We start from the raw sequence: 27288 nt of genomic DNA, 5'->3' as shown, positions 1-27288 counted from the left end.
ACCGGCATCAGCTTGGGGGTCCTTTGGGACTGAACCATCATTTATGATGTGTTAAGCTCTCAGCCTCAGACAGTTGGGAGCGTATTGTGGGATTGACCTTGAGGCCATGAACAGGTCAGGGTGGAGTCAGAGACAATCAAGGCGTTGTCTCCAGCAGATTGGGTGTGCATCTTTTTTGAGAGTCAGTTTGTCACCGGCGTGTGAGGAGGTCCTGATAGCAGCGTAAGACGTGTCAACACAGAACATGTGAAGCATTCAATGTTGAATACTTAAAACCACCTTAGGACTCTTTTTTCTAACCTACCGGTAGTCATCTTAAAGACACTTCTTAAACATATCTGTTAAAGAGGGCAGATTATTGAATTATCCAGATGTTTGTTAGCTATCGCAACCTTTCTCATAAATTAGTATGGAAGTGCAAAACCCCTTGATCTTCTGTCTCTGCAACATCAGCTGACTTAGTGTCACCTGTCGAAATCTCCGCAGCGTTATCTGGCAACTCGCTGATTTAAGAGGTCGATTTCTGTCAGCGGGTCCTCTTTAACAGCTCTGATATACATGGTCATCTGAGGGCCTGAGCAACAACTCCCCCACGGTCGAGTAGTACCACCAAACACACACACACACACACACACACACACACACACACACACACACACACACACACGAAACAGAAACTCTCTTGGCCGTGTGGTTTATGACTGCGGGAGCTCCTATTAGCAACGGCTCATAAAATCTGCAACTGTTGGTCTGTTAAACATTGCTCTGACAAGGCGCACTTGTAGAAAAGTACACAAACAGGACACACACTCCTGGTTACACAGCTACCTTGTTTTTTTTTTTTTGGTTTTTTTTGGTTTTTTTTGTTAATACTCTGTAGCTCAGGCCAAAAGATTTACAGAGGAAGAATAACTTAGAGACAGTTTAAATGACTCAAACAGTGCAGTTTTTAATCTTCAGTAACTATTATTTTCTCTTCCTCATGTTTCTGTTAGTTGTGTGTTGATAAATCTCATTTTTATCTTGCTTCATTTTCCATATCAAAATAAACATTAATGCCCTTATACTAAAGTGTATTTTTACACTTCTTCTTTAACTGTTCTAAATGAAGATCTTTTTTTAAGACACATCTCACGTAACAGAAATGGACTAAATGTGGAATAAAGCCATGCACGTCATCTGATCAAAAGAAGGCCTGATGCAATGAAACTAGGTACATAAATCAAACGCTGCATCTTCTTTCGAGGTATCTGAATTCACTCCAGCGTGTCACTCCAGCGTGCTTTGCCAATGTGTTGAAGAATCACAGTTGAGTCCCAGCGGGATTGCAAGTGTGTCGCCCTGCCAAATGTTTGTGCCAAACTCTGCATATTGAGCTCCACAGCCTGTCAGCCTGCAGTCATTGTGCAGGGCTTGTCCTCCCTTCTGTTAATGGCTTTATCTCACTCACTCCGGTGAATGAGAATGTCACCCGTTCAATTAGGAACGGGATAGAGTGTGTGTACTTGTGTTTTCACTGTGTGTGTGTGTGTGTGTGTGCAAAATGTGCAGTGGTCCTTGGATTTGAAGTCGGTTCAAAGTGCTCAAACTGCACTATCTTTACTACTATTGAAAGGTCATCTCTACTCGCTTTCTGTGTGTGTGCGTGTGTGTCTGCGTGTGTGTGTGCGTGTGTGACTTAGCATGCCCGTGTGTGCTTCCCTTTGACTCGGTGTGTGTCGTGAATAAAGGGAAATATGGCTCTTGGAGATAAGCAGCTTTTTGAGAGCAGCCTCCTCATGTTGAACTGAGTCATGCTCCTGAGGCTCCACGTCAAAGTAAGATAACCTATATTGATAAAAAAAAAAAAAAAAAGCATTTCCAAGTGATAATGTAAACATACTCTGTCAGCTTAAGTGTAAACATATTTATATTTATCTCAATTAACAAGGGCTTTTAGAAAATAAAGAGCATGAGAGAAAGTCAGACACTGTTATCGAGCGAGTATGGGAAAAAAAACTGTTTGTTTATAAATACACAGTTGGTGAATGACACAGAAATAAATGGAGTGTAAAACAAAAGCTTTGGTACTGCTAACTAGCGTAACTCTAACTTCTAACTCATGTCATAACCACCACCGTGTGAGGTCATAAAGTGGTGACGTAGTGAGTCAAAGAGGCACAGAAATCTGTTCATGGTGCTTCATGTTATATATTACCAATTGTGATACGGCGCACCAGCGTATCACGCACCAGTGTATCACACAAGTCAGGACGTCCATCACCATGCCAATACGTTGTCCCGCCCGCACTGCCATGAAGGAATAATTCATGTGAAAGAACTTATCACATATAACATGTTACTCTGTTTATCATCTGTTATAGAGGTTTTTCTGCTGTGAATTATACATTTGCCCCTCGAGAATTACACCGTGTGTATTGCTGCAAATGCAATGCTTTGATAATAAGCGATGATGCATTGTTAATGTCATTAAACTAACAAAGGGTTATCTCATCGTCTGCTCTGCACATGAACTCAGGTCCCAGCTGTACCAGTTCCTCCAAATGATATTAGCTCAAACGTAATGGTCAGATGTTTTAATCATCGCTCCCGTATCAAAGTGCTTTTAATTAAACATTTAGCTGCATTAACAGCCTCCCACTGCGGCGCTGTGACATGTGAAGAGAACAGCCGATGCACACATTATAAGATTGTTTGCATGTGAGCCCATCTGGGGTGGTTTTTCATGGCAGCCTCCGTTACACCTGCCGCTCTCTGTCGCATGCTTTTCTTTTCATTTTATCTTTGAGTTCAGCTTCCTCTTCTGAAACCATTTTATTAAGATTCCGCACGCCCTCCGAAGCTCTTTCTCTGCTTCCCCCCCCCCGCGGCATCTCAGACATCCTTTCTTTACTTTTTTGTTAAATCTCCTCGTCTGATACCTCTCTCCTGATTTCCTCCTGCTGTGGTTGGATTTTTCTTCAGACCTCACAGACAGTAACGTGAAGCAATCTAGAGGGACAGAAAGTGGAGTGAAGATCTGATCGAATAAGCAGGGGGGAGAAAATGATGATGATCAGAAGAATTTTTATTCCAGCGTCACTAAGTTGAGAATTGATTGATTGCTAACACACAAAGCTGTTTGTTCCACAAATGGTGTTTTAGTCTTTCGTGAGCTTTATTTCAGGTGTTAGAAGGGAAGAAGTCAGTCCCCCAACAGTGGGGGAAAAAAGCTTGGTTTGATGGATTAAAAACCAATCTGCTGTCGAAACCCTGTCGCCAGTGGGAAATAAGACAAGGAGGGTAACTTTGTGTTATTTTCTCTTCCTTCTAACCGTTCCAGAGGTCCTTCCGTTCCTTCAGCAACGATGACCGCCACGTCATGGCGAAACACTCCACCATCTACCCCTCCTCCCAGGAGCTGGAGGCTGTGCAGACACTGGTGTCCACGGTGGAGTGCGCCCTCAAACACGTCTCCGATTTGCTGGATCAGAGCAGCAGCGTCGTCGTCACCTGCCAGGTTGACAGCCAACCGGCAGACAGCACAGAGGAGGACGATCCTGGAGATGAGCCAAGTGACAAGACTGAGGATTCGGCTGCAAGCTACGGGTGAGAGTTTGGTGGGGCAGAGTGGAGCAGATAAACTGATGCTGACTTTTTGGTCATTTTCTTTTTTTATTGACTCAACAATTTTAGAGCATTGGTATCATTTTGGGAGCCATGTCCTCTAGTTTTTTTTAATCCAACCAAAGATGTTTAAGGAATCACTTTTGATGTTTCTCATTTTTTTCTTTGAGAACATCAGCTAAACAGAATGAGCATTTGTGACTGCAGAGGTTACAAACTTTAGCCACTTTACAGTTTCTGTCTCAGTCTACATGATTCTTCATGAATCTTTGTCTGAAGGGTTCACTTCTTCTTTTCATTAAAGTCTTGCGTTGCCTTGTCAGATCTTATTTAACCGTCTTGACTGGCACCTTGTATTTTCATTTTCTAACCACACAGCGTTTTCCAAAGATTACATTAAATATTGATGCACATTAAACTTCTTTTTTACACTGACTCCCTGAGAGCCGAGAGCATAGTTCTATTAATTATGTAGAACGACATCAAAAGTTAAAGCCCTAAATTGAAATTTTAAAAAAAGATTTAAAAAAAGAAAATAATCTTATTTCTCATTCATTTTTTTTGTGTGTGTCTTTTTTAAACAGGGAGTCCAGCTGTGGTGGCATGCTGTGTGGCGTGATGAGGATTGGCCTGGTGGCCAAAGGCCTCCTGATCAAAGGCGACATGGACTTAGAGCTTGTGCTGATGTGTAGAGACAAACCCACACAGACACTGCTGGACACTGTCTGTCACAATTTACCCGCACAGATCGAGGTAACACGCACAAGCATGCTTGGAGAAACATACTGTCATTCTGAGCCTGCATCTATTCTTTTCTCTTACCCTTTCACAAACCTACTGCTGACAAACACACAATTGAATCTCGCCATTTTGTTGAAAGCATCTGTCACTGTAATTGCTGCTCAACTTAATCCAAGAAAGTTATATTTTTTAATTTAATCGTCCTTCCCAGTGTCCTTATCTAATATTTAAGTGTGTGTGTAGGTGTGGAAGAGAAGCACAGAAGGTGGGTAATACTGAGATAAGCAACAGCAATATGAAGTGAGAAGCTGAGAGATGTTTTAATAAGTTGTGATAAATAGCCTCATCACTTCCTCAGAGTCATGTTTCCGCATGAACAAGTCACTCATCTCAGAGAAGAGATGGGAAAGTGTTTAATATCAACATACTAACAGGCAAAATCTCCCCAATCAGGCCTCCTGGAGCTGAAATGATTCAATGAATAAATTCTGCCCCTATGCCTCCTCCCTGCTCGTCCTCTTTAGCTGTTAAGTGGTGTGAGAGGGAGAACGACAGGGAGGGAAAACTGTGTGTGTGTGTGTGTGGGGGGGGGGGGGGGGGGGGGCAGGAAGGTAATCTCACGTCTCGGCCCAGTGGCCGAAGATTTAGATTTTCTCATCAGAGCCAAATGGGATGTAGATGGGCCCTGTGCGACTCGCTGTCAGAAACACCCTGACACAAACTCGCCCACGCATGTTTTTGTTACTTAAGAGGACGTTTCCCTGACTAATAATCTTTTCTTTATTTTTATGCTCTACCTAAACCGTAAAGGCTTCATGACTCCAGTATTTACTGCTGTTCTTGATTTTATGTGACTTCTGTGTTAATGTGAGCGCTTAATTAAGTATTAGTGGACGGTGCTGTAGTTTGTTGTTGCAACATTCTTTTTGCTGCTTACAGTAGCAGCTTTTATCCCATTTATCTTTATATTAATGCACACAAGCACTTAAACATATACTGTATGTGTGTGTGTACTGACATGACTTCATTCAGTAATCATTGGTTCTGACTGCAGAGGTCAGCAGTAATTGATTCCTCCAGAATGTGTGCTGAATGAAGATGGGCAGTTTTAATAGATACTTGACCATGAGAAACAGCAGATCCTGAAATATAAACACAAAGAAATATCCCCGCTTAGACAAGAGCTTATACCAGTTGTATTTCATCAAATGATCATCATGGTCCTCCTGGTTTCCTTAAACGTCATTTTTTCTTTATCTCAGCTTGTTTATTTGTTTGTTGATATGATGTTATCCATGTTGACCATGTGCTATTAGACCTACATATTTTAAATGTATGTCTTTGAAATTTGTTATCACATCAAGAATTTGGTTTACTTCCTCGAGAGAAAAGAGTTTAAAGTTGACTAAATGTTAGTCGACAGAATCCCAGCTTTTCTCACATTTTAAAATTCTTCTGAAAGAGTTACAGGACTGATAAGTCCTCCAAATGTTCTCTTATGGACATTAATTTGACTCACTTCATATCCCACCCGTCGTACCTGGTGGTGTTGTTGCAGCTTCAGGCTTAGATATATTGTGCCTCTGTGTCATGTTGTCACCTTGGCCTCTGACCACGCGGTTGTATCTGTTTGACACATGACAGAAGCTGACGGAGGAGAAATACGAGGTCACGAGCTCCTTGCCCGAGGCGGCCATCCTGGTAAGAACAACAACAGAGCCCAAACTCACACTGAAAATTACCCTCACCTCGCCGGTCATGAGAGAAGAGGAAGAGGAGGACGAGGAAGAGGAGGAGGAGGAGGAGGAAGAAGAGGAGGATCAGTTGGAGAATGGGGAGGGGGCAGAGGAGGCAGCAGAGGAAGAGGCGCTGGAGGTCGAGAACGAAGAGGAGGAACAGGAGAAGAAGAGCGGGCGAGGTAGGAAAACAAAAGTGGGAAGCACACAAGTTGTAGGTTTTCCATATTTTTCAACATGCTCCACTTGATTTAATTCTTCGTGTGAACGTCATAGGACGGAGTTTTCCTCAAACAAGCCGTTTGACCTCGTTAGATGATGCTGATATAGACAAACACCAGAGCTGAAACACACAAACTGTAAACAAAACTCAGCCTAATGACAATCTTCACTCCCCATCCCCCCCAGTTTTCATTGGTAGCAGGAACTGGTTATAATTGGTTGTGGGAGGCGGGACTGTAGAGCAAGGCCAGCAGGGCAGCGAAATCAATAACTGAGCTGTCGTAAGCTGCCCATCCATCCTATGGCTCCCATCCAACTAGACACTCAGGTCTCAGAGAAGGATTATAGATAGAACCAAGGTTAGCCATACATCATAGCAGACCGCCTGTATTTTCTATGTCACACACCTAGCAGAACACACACACACACACACACACACACACACAAACACACAATAGTATTTTTTTTCCCCCTGAAGATAGCAATACCTGTCACTTTGGGCGTCTAATTGCCTGGATTCTATGTGGCAGCTGAAGAGATTGAGGGATGTGAGTCTGTCTGTCTATTAGGGTCACATCTTAAAAGGCAGGGTCTGACACTGTGATACATTAACACCTGCATTGGAAGGCACAAATAGCAGTGGTGTTATCCGGTGTCAGCACCTCTTCCAGCTCTCTTAAACCATTAACAATATTCACATGGTGGCCATTCTCCTCTGGAACTACACTCTCTGATGCTGTCATGAAGTCCGGCTGCTTTATTCAAAGGTGTTATATATGCAGGGAAACTGATAATATCATCTTGACAGTTGATTGTTTATTTGATCAGCCCCTGAAAAGTAAATGAAGAATAAAGAAACCCAGAGTATTAGCAGGCAACAGGTCTCATAAAATACAAAAACAAGATATTGATTAACCTATAGAGTAAGCTACCTTAGATGTGAGCTAATATTAGCAGACAGGTATGAGGAAGTGGTTCAATGCTAAGCTGTTGTCTACACTAGCTGAGAGGTAATCAAATACATCTTTAAAATTAAGCCTGATCTCCGTCTGCATTTCATTTCCTATTGTCTTAACTTCTTCATTTTTCAGTTTCAGATCAATCTGAAAGGGATTAAATTAAACTTGTTGTCATATTCTCTCTTTTTTTTTGGGGGGGGGGGGACAGCCTGTAACAGCAGGAAGACAGAATGACAGCATCTGAGCTTCGTTTCCTGAGAGTGATGTCTGTAATGTGACTATGCTAACCTTTTTAAAGCAATGTGTAGGTCAAATATTTCTGAAAGACTCCTAAAGTTTTGGAAGAAACTTGCTACACACAATTAATAACAAAAAGAGCTGTGTTTCCTTGACCTCTGGCCAATAAGCTGAACATAAGTTACTTGTGTCTATGTGTATGCCATGCAGAGGTCTTTTTTTTAAAACTCAGATACAGCTTGTTTCCCTGTACTGTTTGTTGTCCAAGGAAGTGAAGCTTCTCGAAATAAGAACACGATAGAAAAGGGATTTTTAAATCCGACTTAAGGATCAGACAGCCTAAGTAACACCGAAGCAGAAAATGATGAAAAAAGAGCGCTAAGCGATGAAGGCCGGCAGAGCGTTTTGATATAACAGTGGGTGGACCAGGAAGAGTAGAACGACTTAAATGATCCAATACTAGAAGCAGAGCGATTCCACATGCAGCTGCGATCCCTCTGACAGACCTTTAGATTGACCAAAATACTCCCCCTGAATGAGGACAGCACAGCACTGCATGCATAAGTTAGAGGAGGAACATGGTAACGTGCAATAGATGTTCCTGTGCTGCTGCCACTAATTAAACACATCTGATATTTTACCACTTCTTGAGGGAAGTATTTTCTTTTTACTGGAGAGTGATAGGAACAAATATTTACCTAGTTGTGTTTTCATGAAGGCTCTTTAGTGTGTCTTATTTCACACTCACACTTATCCCTCTTTGGAAATCCCACGTGGCAGCTCCCATTCACACACAGTTTGATTCAGATTGCCCTCCATACCAGAGATAGATTTTGGGGCAGAATGGTTGAGAGTGGAGTAAGTCCACCAGCTCAGTGTGTTGGACGGCCTGAATCAAACACTCACATAGAAACGCTGAAAAGTGCTCCTTTTTACCAACCACAATGCTCTGTCTAAACCCCGCCTTGATCCATCCTGTGTTGTGTTTGTCCTAAACCGGGTCAAACTATCTTAGATTCCTGTTTTTCTTTTCTTTTCTTTTTTGTTTTTTTAGATCTACTTTAGGAGCGCTTGATTCTGTGTCTGCCCCTGACAGGAATTGTTTTCTCTGCACTGTTTCTCTATGAGTCTGTGAAATCAAGTGCACCTCAAGTAATCCAGAAGACAAATAAACACCTATTTTGACTCCTGCCTGGTGCAGACTGGATCAAAATAATATGAAATCCTCTTCAAATACACGAAGGAGAGATTGATTTACCCTGCTGGGCATAGTGAAATGTGTGCATCCCAACAGCGCACATTAAATCAAACACTCCTTAAGTATTTGGATGGTGTATGTTTGTGGGGGGCTTTCCATCTCACAAAGTTGTTTCTTCCTTTGTAAACTTAAATGCTCTCCCTTTTACTGATTAGTCAGTGACTAGATCGATTTCAGCTGTTTAATGACTGTTGAAAAGTTTGTGCAATTTTCAACATACTGTATGTGTATACAGTACATGAGGAAGTGCATCCTGGGTATTTAGAGTGTAATTCATTTAACACGTGTTAGTTTGAGCAAGCTGAAAATGACACCATTGACAGAGCGAGGACGTTTTCAAGAGCATTCATAACTTGGAGGGAAGCAACTTTATGGCATGAAAAGCACCTTGTATGTAACCAAAATATCCATGCATGTGTGTGCGTGTGTGTGCATTCACTCACAGTTGAAGTGTGTGTCTGCGCACATTCACACACGCAAAGACAAATTCAAACACACACACTCACACCTGACGTGTGCGTGTTTCATCTTCTCTATATTGGGTTGTTATTGTTTTGTGGCAGTGTTGGGTGCTGCTGCGCACAGAGTGGAGGCTGAGGAGGAGGAGGAGGAGGGGGAGGTGCTGGATAGACACAGATGTCTGTTGGCCCTGGCAGCGCTGCGACACGCCAAGTGGTTCCAGGTCGGCACCCACTCACTTCCTGTCTTCCTGCCTGATGCTTATTGTAGCCTGACGATTTTAGCCCAGGGGGGGGGGAACACTCACCGCCAGTTAATACCTTGGTGCTTAGTTCACTCATTCAGTTTACATTAACCAGGACTAGATATAAGAAAAGAACAATCGTTATAACTTTATTTCTACAATGATCCTAAATCATTACAGAATTAAAGACAATATGGTCAATGTTTTTAGCACAAAAAAAACATTAAACCTTGGTTTTAACAATTTTGCTGATCTGCTCAATCTTAAAGATTTTGGTGAATGTAGATATTTTGTCTGTGTATCTGGAAAAAAAAAAAAAAAAAGCTCATATATGAACTGAGAAACCAGTTGAGTTTTAATGGGATCGTAAGGCTACAAAAGCAGTGGTTTATACTTATTTTTATTTTTGCTATCATGTGAACCTGCCTGCTCTGTAAAGTATGTCAAAGCTTCCCCTTTGATTCCCCACCCATACCCTTCCCCATCTATCTACCCACTCACTTACCTTACTGACCAAAAGAAGTACAGAAACTCACAAACAAGTTTAGACTGTATATTTTCTAGAAGGGAAAAAAAAAGCTAGTTAGTGATTTTCTTTAAAACTTTGTTTTGTAAACTACACTGACAAATGTTTAGATCATCTGATTCATTCTCTCTGGGAGCTCATGAAGAGTATTAGACTGATACAATCACCTCATTAAGTGGCTTAGTGGTGTTCCGCAGGTTGTTATCTGTATGTCTTTGCACAAACACCACTCCTCCTGAGCTCATTTTGTCCCCTTCCTCTCTCCTTCTCTTCATTCTCCCTTCATTCATCTGCTCCATCTTCCTATCTTCTCCATCCCTCTACGTCTCTCAGGCTCGAGTGAATGGGCTCAAGTCCTGCGTTATTGTTCTCAGGATACTTAGAGACATGTGCAATAGACACCCTGTATGGGAACCTCTCAAGGGATGGGTGAGTCATGTTGCTGTAAAATAATCAGCTCCCTTGAACTTTAATGCATTTTTATTCTGAATAGTCACAACATTCCCTCATTCTCCCTGCTGTAGTGAGGGACTGGTTGGATTATGAAGAACTGGGTGGTCTAATGTCTGCATAAATGAACCATGTTTTACATAATACTTGTATGCTAAGAAATCTGATGTAAAACTGAATATAGAGCCTCATTAAGATACGATTGACGACCATGCTGGTTTTCTTGTAAGCAAGAATTTGGTTTTAAATGTGCGTGTTTGACTCTGTCCCTGTATGTATGTATGTGTGTGTGTGTGTGTGTGTGTGTGTGTGTGTGTGTGTGTGTGTGTGTTTGTGTGTGTGTGTTCTTGAAGCCTTTAGAGCTCATCTGCGAGAAGGCAATTGCCACATGTAACAGACCTCTGGGGGCGGGAGAAGCCCTGCGTCGAGTCATGGAGTGCCTGGCCTCGGGCATACTGCTACGAGGTACATATTCATGATGAACGGGTGAATAGATATTTGAAAAAAAAATCCCGGCATTGCCTGTGACTGACATGAGAGAGAACATGGTCAATTCAGGCAGGTGAGCACATTTATCGGAACACATTTTTTAGCCTCTGTAAGAGAGTTCGATAACCAGCGACAGAGGAGCTCGGCTGTCTGAGGAAAGACTGTTATGGAAGAATCTTGATTAAGATCAGCTGAAACTTTGTGAATCTCCGGAGGGGGAATAAAACAATCCAAAAGTGTCTAAAATGAGTTTCCTTTGTCTGACTTTAAAAATTGCAGATTGGATGCAAAAGTCTGACTTACGACAGCACACAGAAAATACAATTTTATTGTCATTGTAACGGGTATAGGGACAAGTACAACATTTCTTTATGTTTTGGGGGAAAAAAGGAGAATCATCAAACAAACAAAAAATGAAAAAGAAAATGAACTCGAGAAAAGTGTGTTCCAACCTCTTTGGCAGAATTAGAGTCTATGGAAATTTAACTGTAAAAAAATTTACTGATCTGACAATTTATCGCTACTGTTCTTTAAAGTGTTTGGGGTTTCTATTGCTGCCTTTTTACATGTCAGCGAAGCCTTATTAAATGTCGCTGAGTGGCCGTGTCAGTGCACAAACACTAAAAGTGACAACACCTGACTTTGTGTGTATGTGGGCATGTGTCTCGTCTCGCTCACCAGGTGGTCCAGGTTTGCACGACCCATGTGAGAAAGAGCCAACAAACACACTATCAAACATGACCGACCAGCAGGCAGAGGCCATTACCTACAGCGCACAGGTACTCACTCTCTCTCTCTCTCTTACACACACATACACACACACACACAGACACAGTTATTACCCAGCTGTTACCGCCCTCAGCTGTCATTGTATGGAAATCAGTAACAAATACGTGACTATTACCAGACAGAAAGATCCCACCACCACCTCAACCACTCAATGCAAACACAAATACACAAACACTCGGGTGTGAGTGTGCATGTGGCCCCTGAAATAGCTGTGGGCTGCTGCATGTTAATGATCAGTGTGGGAACCTATTGCCATCGCAAGCCATAAATCCATCTCTGACAGCCCAGAGGACAGTTTGTGTGCATGTCTTGTGTGCGTACGTGCCGTTATGTACTTCCTCACACACGCACACACACACACACACACACACACTAAACTGAGCAGGGCAGCCTCTGAGGCGCATGGCTTAGTGAATCCTGCCGACCATTCCCTTTGAAGGCAGCCTGAACGAGGCTGGAATGTCAATAGGGATAATTGTATTGGAGCAGATACAAGAGCAGATAGGGGAGAAGGAGCTGTTCTGTCAATGAGCTACATCGAGCCTCATGAATATCCGACACTCTGCCTCCCTAATGGATTTATATTAGCAGAGCAGCTTGGTGTACAATTCAGGTTATCTTTCTGATTGTTTGGATATATCTAGAGTGCGTACAGAGGATGGAGAACAGTTGAATAACCCCACTACTTACTGGTCAGCCTATCTGCTCATGTTCTTCCTATTACAAGAAAACTCAAAGATTGTTTCGAAGCAGGTTGCCTTCTGCTTCTTTTTCTGCCAACACACTCTTATCCTGCACACAATGAAAGCAGTTGAAACACTAGTGGACAATTGCACTCAGACTACAGACAAACTCTCTCCCAAATGTTCGTGATTTGTATGCCCTGTATCTGTCAGAGTTTACTTTTCTATGTTACATATTGAGTGCGGAGTCAGACTGCAGGGCATTCACTTTGAGTACCAATCAGAATATAAAGATTGCGTTGGTCCCTTAAGACTTTCATTAATAAGTGAGTCAGCTTGGGAGTGGAGTGCTTTAGGACAGTGTTTGGAATTAATTTCCAGAGCTGTGGCATGAGATTATTTTTTTTTTTAAATGGGTGTTGAGAGAATCATAGAAGTTACCAGTAACCGTCAATAAAATGCAATAAAGAAATGTGACATGAAATCCCAATATACTCAAAGGGAATACTCAATTGCTCTATTAAAGTACAATAACTGTCATGATTTTTCTCTGTTGATGTCCATAATGTAAATACTGTACATGTTTGATCAATCTGGGTTTTTTTCTTCCTCTATCTATGTGCATGCCTTTAACAGCACTCCCTCAGACTCATGGCATTTGGACAGATGTACAAGGTGTTGGAGATGGATCCTCTTCCCTCAAATAAACCTTCACAGAAATACCCCTGGTCGGATAAAGAAGGTTCGTGTACCTGTGCGTTTATGCCGTCTACATCGGCCTGTGTGTGTCTTTCTTTCAGTCCAGTTGTATTCATGTCTCACGCTGCTTCTTAAACTGTCTGTGAGAGGCTTGCCTGATGGTCTGTCCGCTCTTTCTTACATGAAACCTTCTGTGGAGCCTTCCTGTGGTCAGGCAGAGGGGTGATTTCACATTCTGTAGTTCAGACTCGCACATAATGTGACCTTTCTGCATGAGTTTGGGTGTTGTTTTCCTACACTGCAGCTCTGGTTGCACAGTACATATAGCTGATGTGAAGCCTCACAAAAATACGAGTCGAGTTTGAGATTCGGTTTACCAGAAACAACACATCGTCCTGGGTGAAATGTTGAGACCTTGCAGGAGTTTCATGCATGAATGTTTCTGCCGTGTTTCACAAGTGAGAGTTGGCAAGTTTTCAAAGCGACTTTCGACTCGAGCCTTTCCATGCCTCATGATGCCGCCATGGAAAGCTGCCAGTGCCTTTGCAGATTAAGGTGTGTGTAGGAAAGGAGCTTATTCGCCTTTCTCGTGGTTTGACTGTTTTCTGGTCTGCCCGTCTGCTCTGCTGATCATGTCTGTGAGGTAATTCATCTAATGGACCCCAAAAAGAATAGTCGTTAATGAGGACCTAATGTAAAGAAATAAACGAAATAACGCTGGTATTCACACATTGCTAGTTTTGTGCCATCCTTCTCTGTCACACCTGATCATGCCAATAGCTCTCATAACAGGTGATTGATTAGTAACGCTCTTCATGTTTGTTTTCTCTAGGCTTAGGTCTGAAGAGGCCATATGAGGATGGAACGATGGATGACAAGGACCTCATCAAGAAGATGAAGAGGAATCTGAGGAAGGGTACGAAAACAGAAAACGCTGGCAAAATGTTGTTCCTGGACTGTCTTATAAATAAACGTGATATTAATGACGTTTTTTAAAACATTGAAACATGGCCCAACAAAGAAATGCAATGCATGCAGATTTGTCACTATTTCTCTTCCCCACCCCCCGTCTACCTCTCTTTCTTCCACTTGCCCTTCATTCCATAGAGGCAGATCAATAATATTGATTGCCAACATTTTAGCAGGCCACCGAACCATCCCCAGCTCTTTCTTCATACGAGCAGAAGATGAACCATAACTAATGGTGACAGAGCAGCAGCTTTTAGATACGGGCAAACGAGGAGAGTGATTGAAAGAGAAAGAAAGAGAGGAGCACCTTAATTCTTCATGAAAACAACAAGACTGGTGCTGAGACCTCAAGGAAATATGATTGACTTTATACTGTCTCTCTGAAGTGGCCCAGTTTGTCTAATTCTGCCCCAAATAATTGCTACACCACCTTCAACCCTTTATTAAATATATCCTAATCTCCTTTACTTCCCCCCCATTTGTTTGACTTAGTTCTGGACAGCAAAGCCATAGACTCCAACCAGCCAATGAACGCCCTGATGCGATTGAACCAGATCCGGCCGGGGCTGCAGTATCGCCTGCTGTCCCAGTCGGGCCCGGTTCACGCACCTGTCTTCACCATGTCTGTGGATCTGGATGGAACCATTTATGAAGCATCCGGATCCTCGAAGAAGACGGCCAAGCTGCACGTTGCCGTCAAGGTGGGAAAGAAAATAAACCTGATGAAAATTCAGAACTTTAAAAAGAGATGATTTCTTTTTTTAGCTACCCGGTTTTTTTTTTGTTGTTTTTTTTTTAAACTCGTCTTCAGCCAAACGTGTGAATCGATAAATATGTGCGGCTCTGTGTCTGCCTATTGGTTTCTGTGTGTGTAAGGAGTGATGGATGGAGGTGGGCAAATCCATGTAATCCCTAAGTGGTTGTGAACAAAGAAGCTCTCTAGAGCACAGAGCTGAGATAATCCGCTATCGGCTCTATTCCCATAAAAGGCTTTTTCTCTCCTACTTTTACTTACTTTGCTTTACATCACTCACTCACTCTTTCTTTCTTTCACCTTTTCTCCGTTTCTCTCCTCCTCCTGTTCTCTCTCACTAACTGCAGTCAAAGGTTAAGCAGCTGAAACTCAATCCTACAGTTTGGTCTTTAATTGTTCTTCTTCCTTTTTTTTTCTGCTTGTTCTAAATCACTTTTACGTCTTATGTGCTTTTAATGAATTACATTGGACTCGTCCATGTGCTGAAACCATTTTATTCTACATTTAAAGGGAGTTCGAATAAACCCAGTCATGCTGTGGTGTGGTGTAGCTGTTTGTTATGTTAAACAGCATTATAGTGGTGGAGGGTTGTTTGACTGATCTATGACTACAATGTAATTTGTTCCAACAGACTCGTCACACAAACTAGCATGAATGTATCCTTTGGAATTTCCTCTTGCAAATTGACCTTAAATCATTAATATGTTTTCATTAAATTTGTAAATAAGTTTCTTTAATGTTACAGGGTTTATCAGAGACACTTTTGTTGAGCTAGATAAATACTCACTAATAACAAAAAATCACACTTTTGACACTTTTGTCATCGAAATGATAAAAAACACTGTTAAATCTTTACCACCTGAAACAATGATGAATATCAGTATTTGAGGATATATAAAAAAGCCAGATATTCCTGATCATTAGGTCACTTTGGACTTTTAAATAAGAAGTAACAACACGCCCGAAATGTATTTATTCATTTAAGCGTGAACAACAGCGAAAGTGCGGGAGTTGAAATGTAAGCTTAGTGGTTTCCTATTCAGGGCAACTGTCAAAGCAAATGAATGTGTTCTCTAAACTAATTTTCTTCATTTCATCATCATCATCCTACCTCCTCAGGTTCTCCAGGCGATGGGCTACCCAACGGGTTTCGACTCAGACCTGGACCCCATGAGTTCAGATGAGAAGTCGGACGGTGAGGGGAAGAGCGAGACGTCATCACATCACAGCAATAACCAGACACACTCCACGGACGGTTCCAACACACTGGAGGTGAAACATCCGCTAATACACAAATCCATACACTCATCTGGATTTCATCTTGTGTTAAAGTCTAAATTGTTAGACATGATACAAAATGATAAAAGGCTTGTTGACATTAAAGTTATTTACACTTAGGTGAATAATCTCGTGCTTTATTCTCCTTTTCTTAACTGCGTTGCTTTCTTATTAAGCTATCAAGCTGCTTTTGAACTAAATGACTTTATTTCGCTCCCCAGGTACGAACTCAGGGTCCCATACTGACAGCAAGTGGAAAGAATCCAGTCATGGAGCTAAATGAAAAGAGACGAGGACTAAAGTATGAACTCATCTCTGAAAGTGGAGGCAGCCATGACAAACGCTTTGTTATGGAGGTGAGCTCTATGGATACTGATGGATAAAGATAACAAGAGTGTGAATTTTAGACACCTTTAAAGAGCTCACCAGAAAAATGAAACACACGGAGAAAAAGTCACACTGCCACGCATTCGACAACAGGCTGATCTCTGGTACAGTCAATCAGTCAGCTCGGTTCTTGGAGCAGGCCTATTCTCTGTGGGGTGTGTTGTTTTCCGACATGCCTGGCTGCTCCATCGCTCTGCTGATTGATTAGCAGGCCTGCCTGACAGCGGGGCTCCTCTAAATAAGCTGTCCTGTTCAGCCAGACTCGCCGGCTGAGTTACTGATGACTGATAAGTGTATTTTTGTGTGTGCATGTTAGGTGGAGGTCGATGGGCAGAAGTTTCGTGGGGCAGGCCCCAACAAAAAAGTAGCAAAGGCCAGTGCCGCTCTAGCAGCTCTGGAAAAACTCTTCTCTGGTCCCAACGCAGCTGCAAACAAGAAAAAGAAAATATTGCCTCAGGTAAGGAGACGCACACGCAGCATGCAATGAAACAAGATGTAATCAAAGCAGCCTGAAAAGGATTTCATTGAGATCTGTAATGGTAGCACTATTTGCACTTTGTTGTACTAATGGTAATCAATAGTGCATCCTTTAGCAAGTGTCCAATAAGATCAATTCTTGACAGCTATCAGATCAGCTCTCTTGTACTTTTGTCAACACGATTTCTGTAACCAATATTTCTGCAGACATCCACCCGTTTACCTCTGTGTTTGTGTATGCGTTACTGTGTCCAGACTAAAGGAGCCCTGGCAGCGGCTGCAGCAGCTTCAGCGGTAGCAGCTCAGGTAGCCAGAGGAAGAGGACGAGCAGCTCTGGCAAGAGGAGCCTTCGTCAGTGCAGCCACTCCAGGATACGTCACACCAGGTAGAGAGAGTTCTCTTTCAAGGGCATTTGTGTGTGTCAGTTGATGAGGTTATATAAAGCATAGCTGGTTTTTATTTCAGTGCATTATATCACATGCCTGTTTTTGTTGCTCAAAATTGAATTCTCAAATAATGTATTTCCTGAAGACTGAATAGTAATCACATACTTGTCCCACCTTTTGCCGCCAAGTATTTCCATTGTGTTCAGAATGTTTTATTTATTTATATATTCAGCACATATATTTGTGCATTGTTGGCATTTATTATTCTGTTGGCTCACTGTAAGAGTCCATATATATATATATAATTTATTTATTTATTTTTCCTCTGTTTCAACAAACATCCGTTCCTTTTCCCTGCGGTTTCATTAGAAATAAAACATCCTTCAAAGTACCCTACAGAACCATGCACTACAGGGGATAGTAGTTATGATTCTGCATGAAAGTTTAATGTGGTAATAAACAGCATTAACCAAAGAAAGTCTCCTCATAGATTCTCTGGTATACATTTTTAGCTTGTTATGACTCTCCAATAACACAGGACCTTTTTTTCCAGGTTTGTGGGGTTTTTTTATCAGCAAATAGTGACGCTTCCACTAAACGCCACTGTAAACCTAAAACTGCTCACTTATGTAAACTCTGTAAAGATGTTGCTGAGTGCTTCCAGGAAACTATCAAGTGCCCAACTGAATTTGACTGTAACCTCTTCCCGTACAGGCTTTGGGACACCGTATGGCTACAGCCCCGCTGCAGCAGCTACCCCAGCATACGGTATGCGCTTCATGTTTTCTTCTGTTAACCACAAACACAGCTCCACCCCCAAACATAACTGCTAACCATCTGTGGGTACATTAATACTTCTTCTGTAGGTTTATGTTGCAGCCTTAACCCTTCCTGTCTCCTCTGTTGTTGTTTTTTGCAGTTTCTTTCCTTTTAGCTTTGGGGCTATGGCTAATTACATCCTTTGTATCTTTATCTGCTTGCTTTTGCTCACTCGCTCTTCGTTCATGGTTGGACCCAAACTCTGTCATTACAGACCTGAAAGCTGCCCCATTATGTCATTGTAAAACTATAAAATCTGGTCATTTTCACAATGACACACACGTCTACTTTGGCAGTCCTTGATGGGCCTCCTCTACAAAAAATGCTCTCCGGTCTTACATAAACTCTTACATACTATCGACGCTGCTGTCTTCTTCATTCCTGTTCAGATTACCAGGATGGAAAGAGTGAGTTCCTGCTTCATTCACTGTTATTAAGGCACGGTGGCAATGCTGCTCCTGTCATGTTACTGCACAGTGCAAGGTGGGCCCTGGGATCTCAGAGACACAAACAAACTCTATACCAGTCCTGAACTTTAACAGCATATACATCTATATGTCCCTCAGTCGCCTTAACAGACGGAGCCTTGTGCAACGTTTGCTCAGTGTTGCATTGGGAGGCCTCCCCATGCATCCTACAGCCCTGAGTTTGAAAGGGTCTTATGTGCTTGAAGAAACTAGTGCTGTGCCCCGTGCAGATGATTAGTATCCCCCTGACATCCATGCACACTGTATGAAGCACGCCTTAGTTTTTCTGCTTATGGTGGAGCTGACACTCTGTGTTCATACGGGGCCTTTCATTTCATTAGTTGGCATCGTTCCACGATACTTTGAAAAATAAAGCCGGCGTCAGTGGTGATTTTTGCTTATACCCAACCAGCAGTTTCAGTGACTGAGGGAAAAAAAATGAAAATACTACTATGTATTTTCATTTTTTGGCCCAGGTTTTTTCAGTAGCATGATTTTTTAAAAGTCATTAATTATGTGGCTTTATGTCCAGCTTGTGAAAAAAATAATGCAGCATGTATGTTCAGACGTGGTGTGATAGGTTTCTCTCTGATTAGCTTTGATTATTGCTAAGTGGTCCCAAACCTTTTACCCTGTGTTAAATGTGGGGACAAACTGAACCGATCAAAAATCAATAAAGCAAATAAGAGATGAGAAAATGTCAAAAATGACATTTGACTCATGATTACACTGATAACTTCTCCTTCATCTCTGAAAACCAAGCTTTCAAACTTTCCCCCTTTTTTCTCTTTGCTCCTGCACCAGCCTGCTTTCAAGAATACTGCTGGGTTCACTAAACACTAACAGCACCAAATACAACTTTAAAAAGCAGAGATATCTGTATCATAGAGTGCAGGACATCCTGGAGAACAGGATACCATAGAAAACATCAAAGACCTGAAATAAAAACATAAAACATTACTCTGCTTAACACTGAACTTCACACCCCAGAACATTGAAGATCATAACTTGGAACATGACGAATGATTATAGCTACTGGAACTTTATACCCCAGAACACACACACACACACACACACACTTTCTTCTATTGAACAAAGTTCAGTCCATCATAAAAGAGTTAACCATTAAAGGACAACACTTACCTGAGAATATTCTACCAAATATAAAGAGCCAAATATAATATAACAGAGAACAATCTAACATACTGTAGGCCTATAGGACAGAACATTTTGAAAAGCCCGCTCTGATTGACACTATTGTTGTTTGTAACTGAACAGTACACATGATTACAGATTTTTTACTATCTGCTCCAGTTCATGATTCTTTCACTTGATTACAACTTGGGTCTTTAACTTGCAGTTTCTCTTTACCAGGGTAATTTCTGAGATGTATCCATCTATCAATTCAATTCAATTCAAAAAACTTTATTTGTCCCCAGGGGGGGAGCACACAGAGCAGCTAATAACTACAGTGCAACTATGCTAAAACATTTAACCAATCAACAAAGAATAAAGTGTCAAAGAAGAATAAGTGTTCAAGAGCGTTAGTACAAGTTAGAATACAATCACAGAGTTAGATACGAAGAACAGCAGAGAGTAGAGTGTCCAGATGTTAGTATAAGTAAAAAAAAAAAAAAAAAAGATGACCCAAACCCAAAAAAATGACCCATATTTTACATGGCTAATAAAATTGTAATGGGCTTCTTTAGGTACTATTACATATACACTGTTTCTGAGAAAGGCTGCAGGAATTCAGTGCTTCACATTGGGGCTTTTGGCTTGTGTACATTTATCTTTTCAGAAGTTGTGGAAGCAATGTTTCCATGTTCACAGATCTCAGCAAATAACTGGATGATTACCATCCATGCTTCATATAGACTAGAGGTAGGAGCTGAAATGACAAAAACAAGACCCATGTTACACTAACCTGAACTAAACTTTGGCCTTGTGTTTTCTTCTGTTTAACTCTCAGTCTCTTCCTCATCCCTCCTCTAACTGGTGATGAAGAGTTTACACACATCCACGTGTGTGCTTACACACTTACACTCCCTTCTGTTTGTGCAGTATTGGATCATTTGTTGAACCTAGAAATAGCGCAGTTAGCAGAGAAACACTTGGTCAATTTGTTGCCCTGGTCTCATGCAGAGCTGTGCTCTTCTCATGTCTCCCCTCTAGGTTTTCCCAAGAGAATGCTTCTGTTGCCTGTCATGAAAGTGCCCGCCTACCCCGTCCCCCAGTACCATTTCTTTTAGCAAAGGAGACACAAGCACCAAACTTATTTTTTTAAATACATATCAAACCCGTTTTCCCTAACCATACAATTCATGTTCTATAAGGGAAACCCTGGTTTGAAGTTTTCTACTTTCTCTGTGATGGGCTGAGGTCTGAAGATGTAAGCTGAAGATTTGTAAAGACGCTTTTTTGTTTTTATTTTGTTATTGTTCTTGAAAAAAACTTTTACGTCAATGGAAATGCTGCAGGGTTAACGTTCTTAAGAGATAAGCAAAAACTTGAAGGATTTGTACTGTGAATTGTGTCCTCATTCTCTAAGTGTATATCAGCCTTTTGGGTTTTTTGTGTAGGGAGAGGATTGCCTTTATTGCAATATGAGTCACACAACACACATTCTCTGTAAAATAGTAAATAATAAAGTGAGCTGTGTGAAGGACTTATAAAGATAAATATTACTGTTTAAAGATGAATAAAGTTTCTGTTATTAAAGCTGAGCACTGCCTTCTGTATATGGGAAATAAAGGTTTTCACTTGTTAGATTGAATTATTAGGAGATTTTTGGTTCGGATTTTGACTTCTTATCGCAGTCTTTTCACATAAAATGTGGAATGATTTACACATTCATTCAACATTAAATCTGCACACAGTGCACTGACCTAAACTTACGTTTAGCTTTAATATTCTACACACAGATTGAATTTCAATTCCTCAGATTATCTCGGTGCCTCTTGTTACATCCTTTTGACCCTTTAATTTATGGATATTCAAAGAGACGGGGAGCAGACAGAGGATGGATTAAAAAAGAACTCTCGTTGGATCCTGCATCTTGTATTCAGCTGCACGATTTCATTACCTCCTGCGGATTCATATTTGGCAGGTTTCCCACAGCTACCAGAGGTATCACCTACAGTAGAGATCTTTAATTTGTATTCACAGAAGCCAACCACAACTTAATGCAGCAGACTACAGGGCTGTACTTGATTTAAATCGGCATAAAATTCTCCCAAAAGAAGCCACATGACATGTACCGTCTACATAGTCATCTAAACCTTCATTTTTTAGCAGTAGAGTTACCCATGTGAATTCAAACCTCACTGTAGGTGTCTTTGTTTTTTGTCTATTTCTTTTTTCTTTATACTTTTTCATTTTATTGTTGTTTTTTTTCCTTTTTTTATTTTTTTTACCCCCCTCAAAAGATAAACAGCCCCTACTGAGCCACTCAAACTAGGGCTTGAACTAATCTATGTATCAAATTAGGATTTAAAGGTTTGTTGTAAGAATGATAATTTATGAAACATGTTTGTGTAAATGAAAACACAGTTTTATGAAGACTCCAAGTTAAAGGTTTCAAATGAAGAAAAAATAGTCGACCCCTATAAGATTGTGAATACAGCTCGAGATTGAGTCATGTTGGCCCACAATTTGTTGGTCATTCCACCATTGAGAGATTACCACCTGATGACGTCTCCATGGTTACAGCTATGAAGCACAGCCATTGGATTTGAGAACCCACTATTTTATCCGATGGTTGGTTGAGCTCTATCAAATTTTTGTCAAACCAATCGAAATAAAAAGTTCTACTTAAATCTCAAATGATTGATTTCAATATGAAGCTGTAGTTTCTGTTTATATTTTCTGTACATCTGTTCATGTTTTCTTTTGCTCACTAAAAGCTGAAACCTGAGGGAGAGTGTGTACTTTCAGAACTAACTTTTATTTGATCTTATTTAAAGTTTTTGTTTGCTGCTAGCGTCTGACACAAATCACTATTATGCTTTTCTGCAGCTTGTATGTTAATGAATGGAATAGCAATACAATCAAAATATTAAAGTATTTTTTAGTAAATACCCTTCTCATCCTTAATGAGCAGCATTTGACTAGATGTTTGATACCCTACATCCATACCTCTATGCAGAATATGAAGCTAAAGTCAGCTTTTTGTTCACCTAGCTTAGCATAAAGACTGGACAGTGCTGATGAGCAGTGGTTATTTACATTTAACCTACAGGGCATTGTTCCCCTCTCCTTGAAGCCTTTTGGCATTTCAGTAGCTATGCTAACTCTCATGGCTCCAGCCTCATATTAACATCATTAAAGATCATAATTGGTATCAATACAGCCAAGTTTTGTGTATTTATTAATGACGAATAGCCAAGATTTCAGACTTTGTAGTAGTTTTATTCAGCTCCTCCTAGAACATTTTGAAAAGCCTGGTCCAAGCCTGGGGTCTCCTTCTAGTTTAACCTTCCGGAAAACCTGAATAGGAAGTCAATAAATGGCTCTATGAATCTACCCTTTCATCTTAACTCATGAACAACACCCAGGATCATTTCTGCCTCCTCCCTAGGGAATAATACATACTGTATGTACAGCAAAGATACTATTATTAAATCTCTGAAGGGTAAAAAGAAATGTGTTTTTTTATTTTTTTAAGAACAGACAAACATAGATATTGGGTTGACATAAGATCTAAAGAGGGCATTTGAAAAAGCAGGAGATATGTTATTATTTTTTTCATCCAGGTATAAAATACCCAGATGTGTATTTTATTAAATCTACTGGCCATTCCTATTGCTGTTATCTGTCTGATCTATTATTCAGGACTTTTAGTAATCACTCCTGCTTTCTTTGCCTATGTTCTTCATCTTCCTGCAGGTGGTCTTTTCATTGACAATCCCTTCTACCAGCCAAGGACCATTGCTCCTTTTATCATCCATCTGGGTCCACAGGATCTCTTCTCTGACTTCTAGAAGCAGCAGGTTGATGGATACTTTCTCTACTCTTACCTGTCTATCATGCCGGACATGTGATTTCCTGTCTGTCCGAGCGGACTGCCTTCTATCCAGGTGACGGACTCTTGGATCTACAATTGTTTTGGTTTCATCAGATCACTGTCTGACCTGCTGACCGAGAGGCATCAAGCTTCTATCTCTGTCATTTATTCTCTACTCTCGCCCAGATGCAGAGAGCAACTTTACACGAAGCAATATTCAGATTTTACGAGAAAAGTTCAGCTGCGACTGCTGTGCGAGGCTGGGCTAGTTTTTCTTATAGCAATACATGTGAACTCTTCTCTTTGAGTTTACTTACTTGAGAAGATGTGAATGTCCGATGGAGTTTTACCCCACACAGCATTGCAATAGCTCATTTTGATTGTATATTCATTGTATGTGTGTGTACGTGTGGCTTTAACATGACTATATACACATATATGTACGTATGGTGTATGTTTCTATAACGATGTGTTGACAATAATATTACTATATGAGGATGTATTTATGTAAATATTCTATAAAATATAACTATTGTTGGTATAAATTATTTTAGAATTATAAAGTGAAATGTAACTGTTATATCACAGTATAGCTTTCTTCCAATTTTATATACACTGAGCAATTGAAGCTAGTCCTAGAGGATGCAATATTATCTTTGGTATTCTATTAACCTTTGCTGTTAGAATAATATGCTTCCTTCTTTCCTTTCCTTTCCTTCTGCTTTTCCTCTCTCTCTTTGATGTCTTTCTGAGCCTTTCTGAGTATACTCTCTGCTGCCCGAGGTTTGTTTACATGGCCCGGACCAGAGGTGCTCACTACTGAACACACTCATACTCTAATCTTACACACAATTTTCCTGTCAGAAAGCACATTTTCTATAGTCTCACTGCTGGCAGGGATTACTGTTGATACAAAGTACTAATACAAAGTACAGTACTGTACGTGTATGGTATGTGTATAATCTGATGTGTGCACTCCTCCCTCCACCATCACCACATCTTAGCGCGTACATCCGTCATCTCTCGAAACAAATGTCAGCTCTGTCCCGCTCGCCTTAGGGACCAAAAGCACAGTTCATGCACATGTATTTCTGTACCTTCTTTCTGCATAAAAACACACACACACACCCTTCCCTCCAAGAGGCACATTTCAATGTGATGCTGCCAGACACACAAACATCAAGAGAACCTTGAATTTGTATCCCATCTTATAACTCGGTTAGAGCTTTAAGCAAGCTTTAAACACGGATAGGATCATGAAAAGTACCTGATGAGGGCAGACCCCAGCGATTAAAACAAGAACATTGTGCTCGAAACAGGGAGCTTTACTGGTCTGGATAAAGATCGGACTGATTTCTATTCTAGCTGTAACATTATTCAGAGAGAAAAAGTTGGATCGGTGCATCCAAAGTTGCAGCCCTCATGGCGCCCTATTTTTGGTTGAGGAAAAGACACCTGTCAATCAAGCAAACACTCTGCAAAAGTTTGGAAGGCACAAAAACATTTCCACCAAGAGACACATGTGACCAAGCCAGAGATAACTTTTGACATCAGCATACTATAAACAAAAAGTTGACCATGTTATGAGGTTAAAGTTGGTCGTTTTCTGAAAATGTAAAGCATGGTGTTTGCTGCCTGTCAGATGAAACGCTTTAACCGAATCAAAACTCTAACAACACGTTTATTGCATGTGATTAGTTGATGTTGTAGTGGAGCTGCTGTGGGTCGGACCCTGCTTTAGCACAGATCAAATTGATGATTGAACTCAAAAGAGATATATCCCACTAAACTATTACACAAATCTGTTGTTCTCTGTGAGGCTTTAGAGCAGTCGCTGACATATTTCTCGCGCATGTATAAATGCATGTGGTGCTTTCACCCTGTTCATACTGTAAGTTGTTTTGTATTTTTGGCCTTTGATAGAGATGAGATGTCAGACAGCGGAGTAAAAAAAAAAAAAAAATCAAACAGAATGTGCATCAAAAGGCTTCGATTCTCCTCACGCTTGCCTTGATCTGGGCACCAGCTTGATTTGACATGTTTTCCTGTGAGATTTGATCCAAACAAACCAACACTTGACAATGAGACTGAGGGCTCACCAAGGCCCGAAAACCAATTTTTGAAAACAAAAAGTCAAATAAGAAATGTATTGTGCAACACAACTAAGCTGACACTGAAGAAAATCACTTATGATGGAAAACAAGTAGCTGTGATCTCAGGACTTTAGGTCTAAATGGAGGATGATAAGTACTTATTATCAAGTGGTGCTTCGTATCTTGGAGCAGCGTGTTCAGGTTACTCAGTGTATGATCATAATTTATTTAGAAACATGTGTGTGTCACCTTTGATCCCTGGACATATCCAGTGATTTGTATGATTATGTCCATGTCTATATAGCATCATCTTTTATTCCCAGGGCAAGTCTGTAACACAAAGCGTGCATGACTTTAAAGTTTTACTGCTCCTTCTTAACCTGTAATAATACCCGGGCTGCAACTCCAGGGTCCTTGATCAATATTTCATATTGCTAATCTTTGTTTACAAATGAGAAAACATATCTGGCGGGTGTTTAATGGAGTCAACAAAGTGCCAGGATCATCTTTCTTCTCTAACATGGAGAGCTATTCAGTTATTAAACTGTCTTGTAGAGACTAGACCCTGTTCCTCAGACAGTCAGCTTGTTGAAAATAACATCTTAACATATTTTTACTCTGCAGTGTGTATCTGTTGTTGTTTTTGTAGGTTTTACAGTCTCGTTCTGAACTTTCTAGTTTCTGTGAAATCTCCGAGCACGTCCATCCGCCTCTGGAAAGTCTTGACATTTTTTGCCCTGACTTCTCATCCTCCTGTGGAATTCACACAGAGGTGAATAACTTAGAGCCTGACCATGTGGAAACAGAGCTTCTCTATCAGTGGAGAATTTCTCCTAATTTCCCCTCTGCCCTCTGTCTCTCTCCCTGCCTCCGCCATCTCTGTCCAGATGTCCCACATTAATAAGGCAGACAGCCATACCTCAGTGAGCAACCTTTTCATTTCCCCTCCAACTAAACAGACACGCAGGAGGAGTCACCCCGACTGCTGACCCCGTCCTCTTCCCGCTCTGTTGGCTGGATGCTCGTGTATGGAGGAGGGCTGGTAGAGGAAGATTTTGGAGAAACGCAGACTGTAAAACAGGAACAGGCAGTTTGGTTGATCAGTATAAGCAAGGGATTTGTTGTTTTCTGTTTAGGCAGTGTCAATTTTTGTATATATATTATACAAAAAAACATAAAATGTTTTCACCAGAGAATCAGCCTGAGTGATGGTGTAAAAAGAATCCAAGTTCGTTGTTGTCGAAGGGTTATTGCAGGGAAAGAAATAATCTATTTCTTGTTCTCAGAGTATGTGATCATATAGAAACATTTTAGAAACAGGAAAGAGAACTAGTGATGCTTCCAAATAAACCTCCCTGGTTGGAAAGAAAAGAGAGACCAGCTCAAAGTAGCCATATGTGAAGTCTTGGACTGACCAATGAAATAACTTTAAATCAAGAATCTTTTCTTGTGCTGGAATTGCCATTTAGTTTTGTGAAGGTTGTTCTTCTCTTCCTGCCGCTTCTGTTCTCTTATTATTTGACGGTTAAAAATCACGATATCGCAAGAAACAGCG

General features: G+C 40.9%; 1 protein-coding gene across 4 annotated transcripts in view; it reads left to right on the top strand.

Annotated features, from left to right (window-relative positions):
- Nucleotides 1-25613, top strand: part of strbp (spermatid perinuclear RNA binding protein) — a 71922-nt gene extending 46309 nt beyond the window's left edge. For all 4 annotated transcript variants that reach the window (XM_079365153.1, XM_079365154.1, XM_079365151.1 and 1 more), the window contains 16 exons: nucleotides 3323-3588; nucleotides 4191-4359; nucleotides 5992-6265; nucleotides 9323-9441; nucleotides 10322-10417; nucleotides 10792-10903; nucleotides 11609-11706; nucleotides 13036-13141; nucleotides 13931-14014; nucleotides 14560-14768; nucleotides 15941-16093; nucleotides 16321-16455; nucleotides 16803-16943; nucleotides 17219-17348; nucleotides 18064-18117; nucleotides 23523-25613. In XM_079365153.1, coding sequence (XP_079221279.1) covers nucleotides 3323-3588; nucleotides 4191-4359; nucleotides 5992-6265; nucleotides 9323-9441; nucleotides 10322-10417; nucleotides 10792-10903; nucleotides 11609-11706; nucleotides 13036-13141; nucleotides 13931-14014; nucleotides 14560-14768; nucleotides 15941-16093; nucleotides 16321-16455; nucleotides 16803-16943; nucleotides 17219-17348; nucleotides 18064-18117; nucleotides 23523-23617 — 2241 coding nt within the window. In that variant the 3' untranslated portion in view covers nucleotides 23618-25613. The remainder of the gene's footprint in view (nucleotides 1-3322; nucleotides 3589-4190; nucleotides 4360-5991; nucleotides 6266-9322; nucleotides 9442-10321; nucleotides 10418-10791; nucleotides 10904-11608; nucleotides 11707-13035; nucleotides 13142-13930; nucleotides 14015-14559; nucleotides 14769-15940; nucleotides 16094-16320; nucleotides 16456-16802; nucleotides 16944-17218; nucleotides 17349-18063; nucleotides 18118-23522) is intronic.
- Nucleotides 25614-27288: the final 1675 nt, after the last annotated feature.

Source organism: Symphodus melops, assembly GCF_947650265.1.
Source record: "Symphodus melops genome assembly, chromosome: 16".
Classification (NCBI taxonomy): Eukaryota; Metazoa; Chordata; class Actinopteri; order Labriformes; family Labridae; genus Symphodus; species Symphodus melops.
This window is presented reverse-complemented; position numbering and strand designations above follow the sequence as displayed.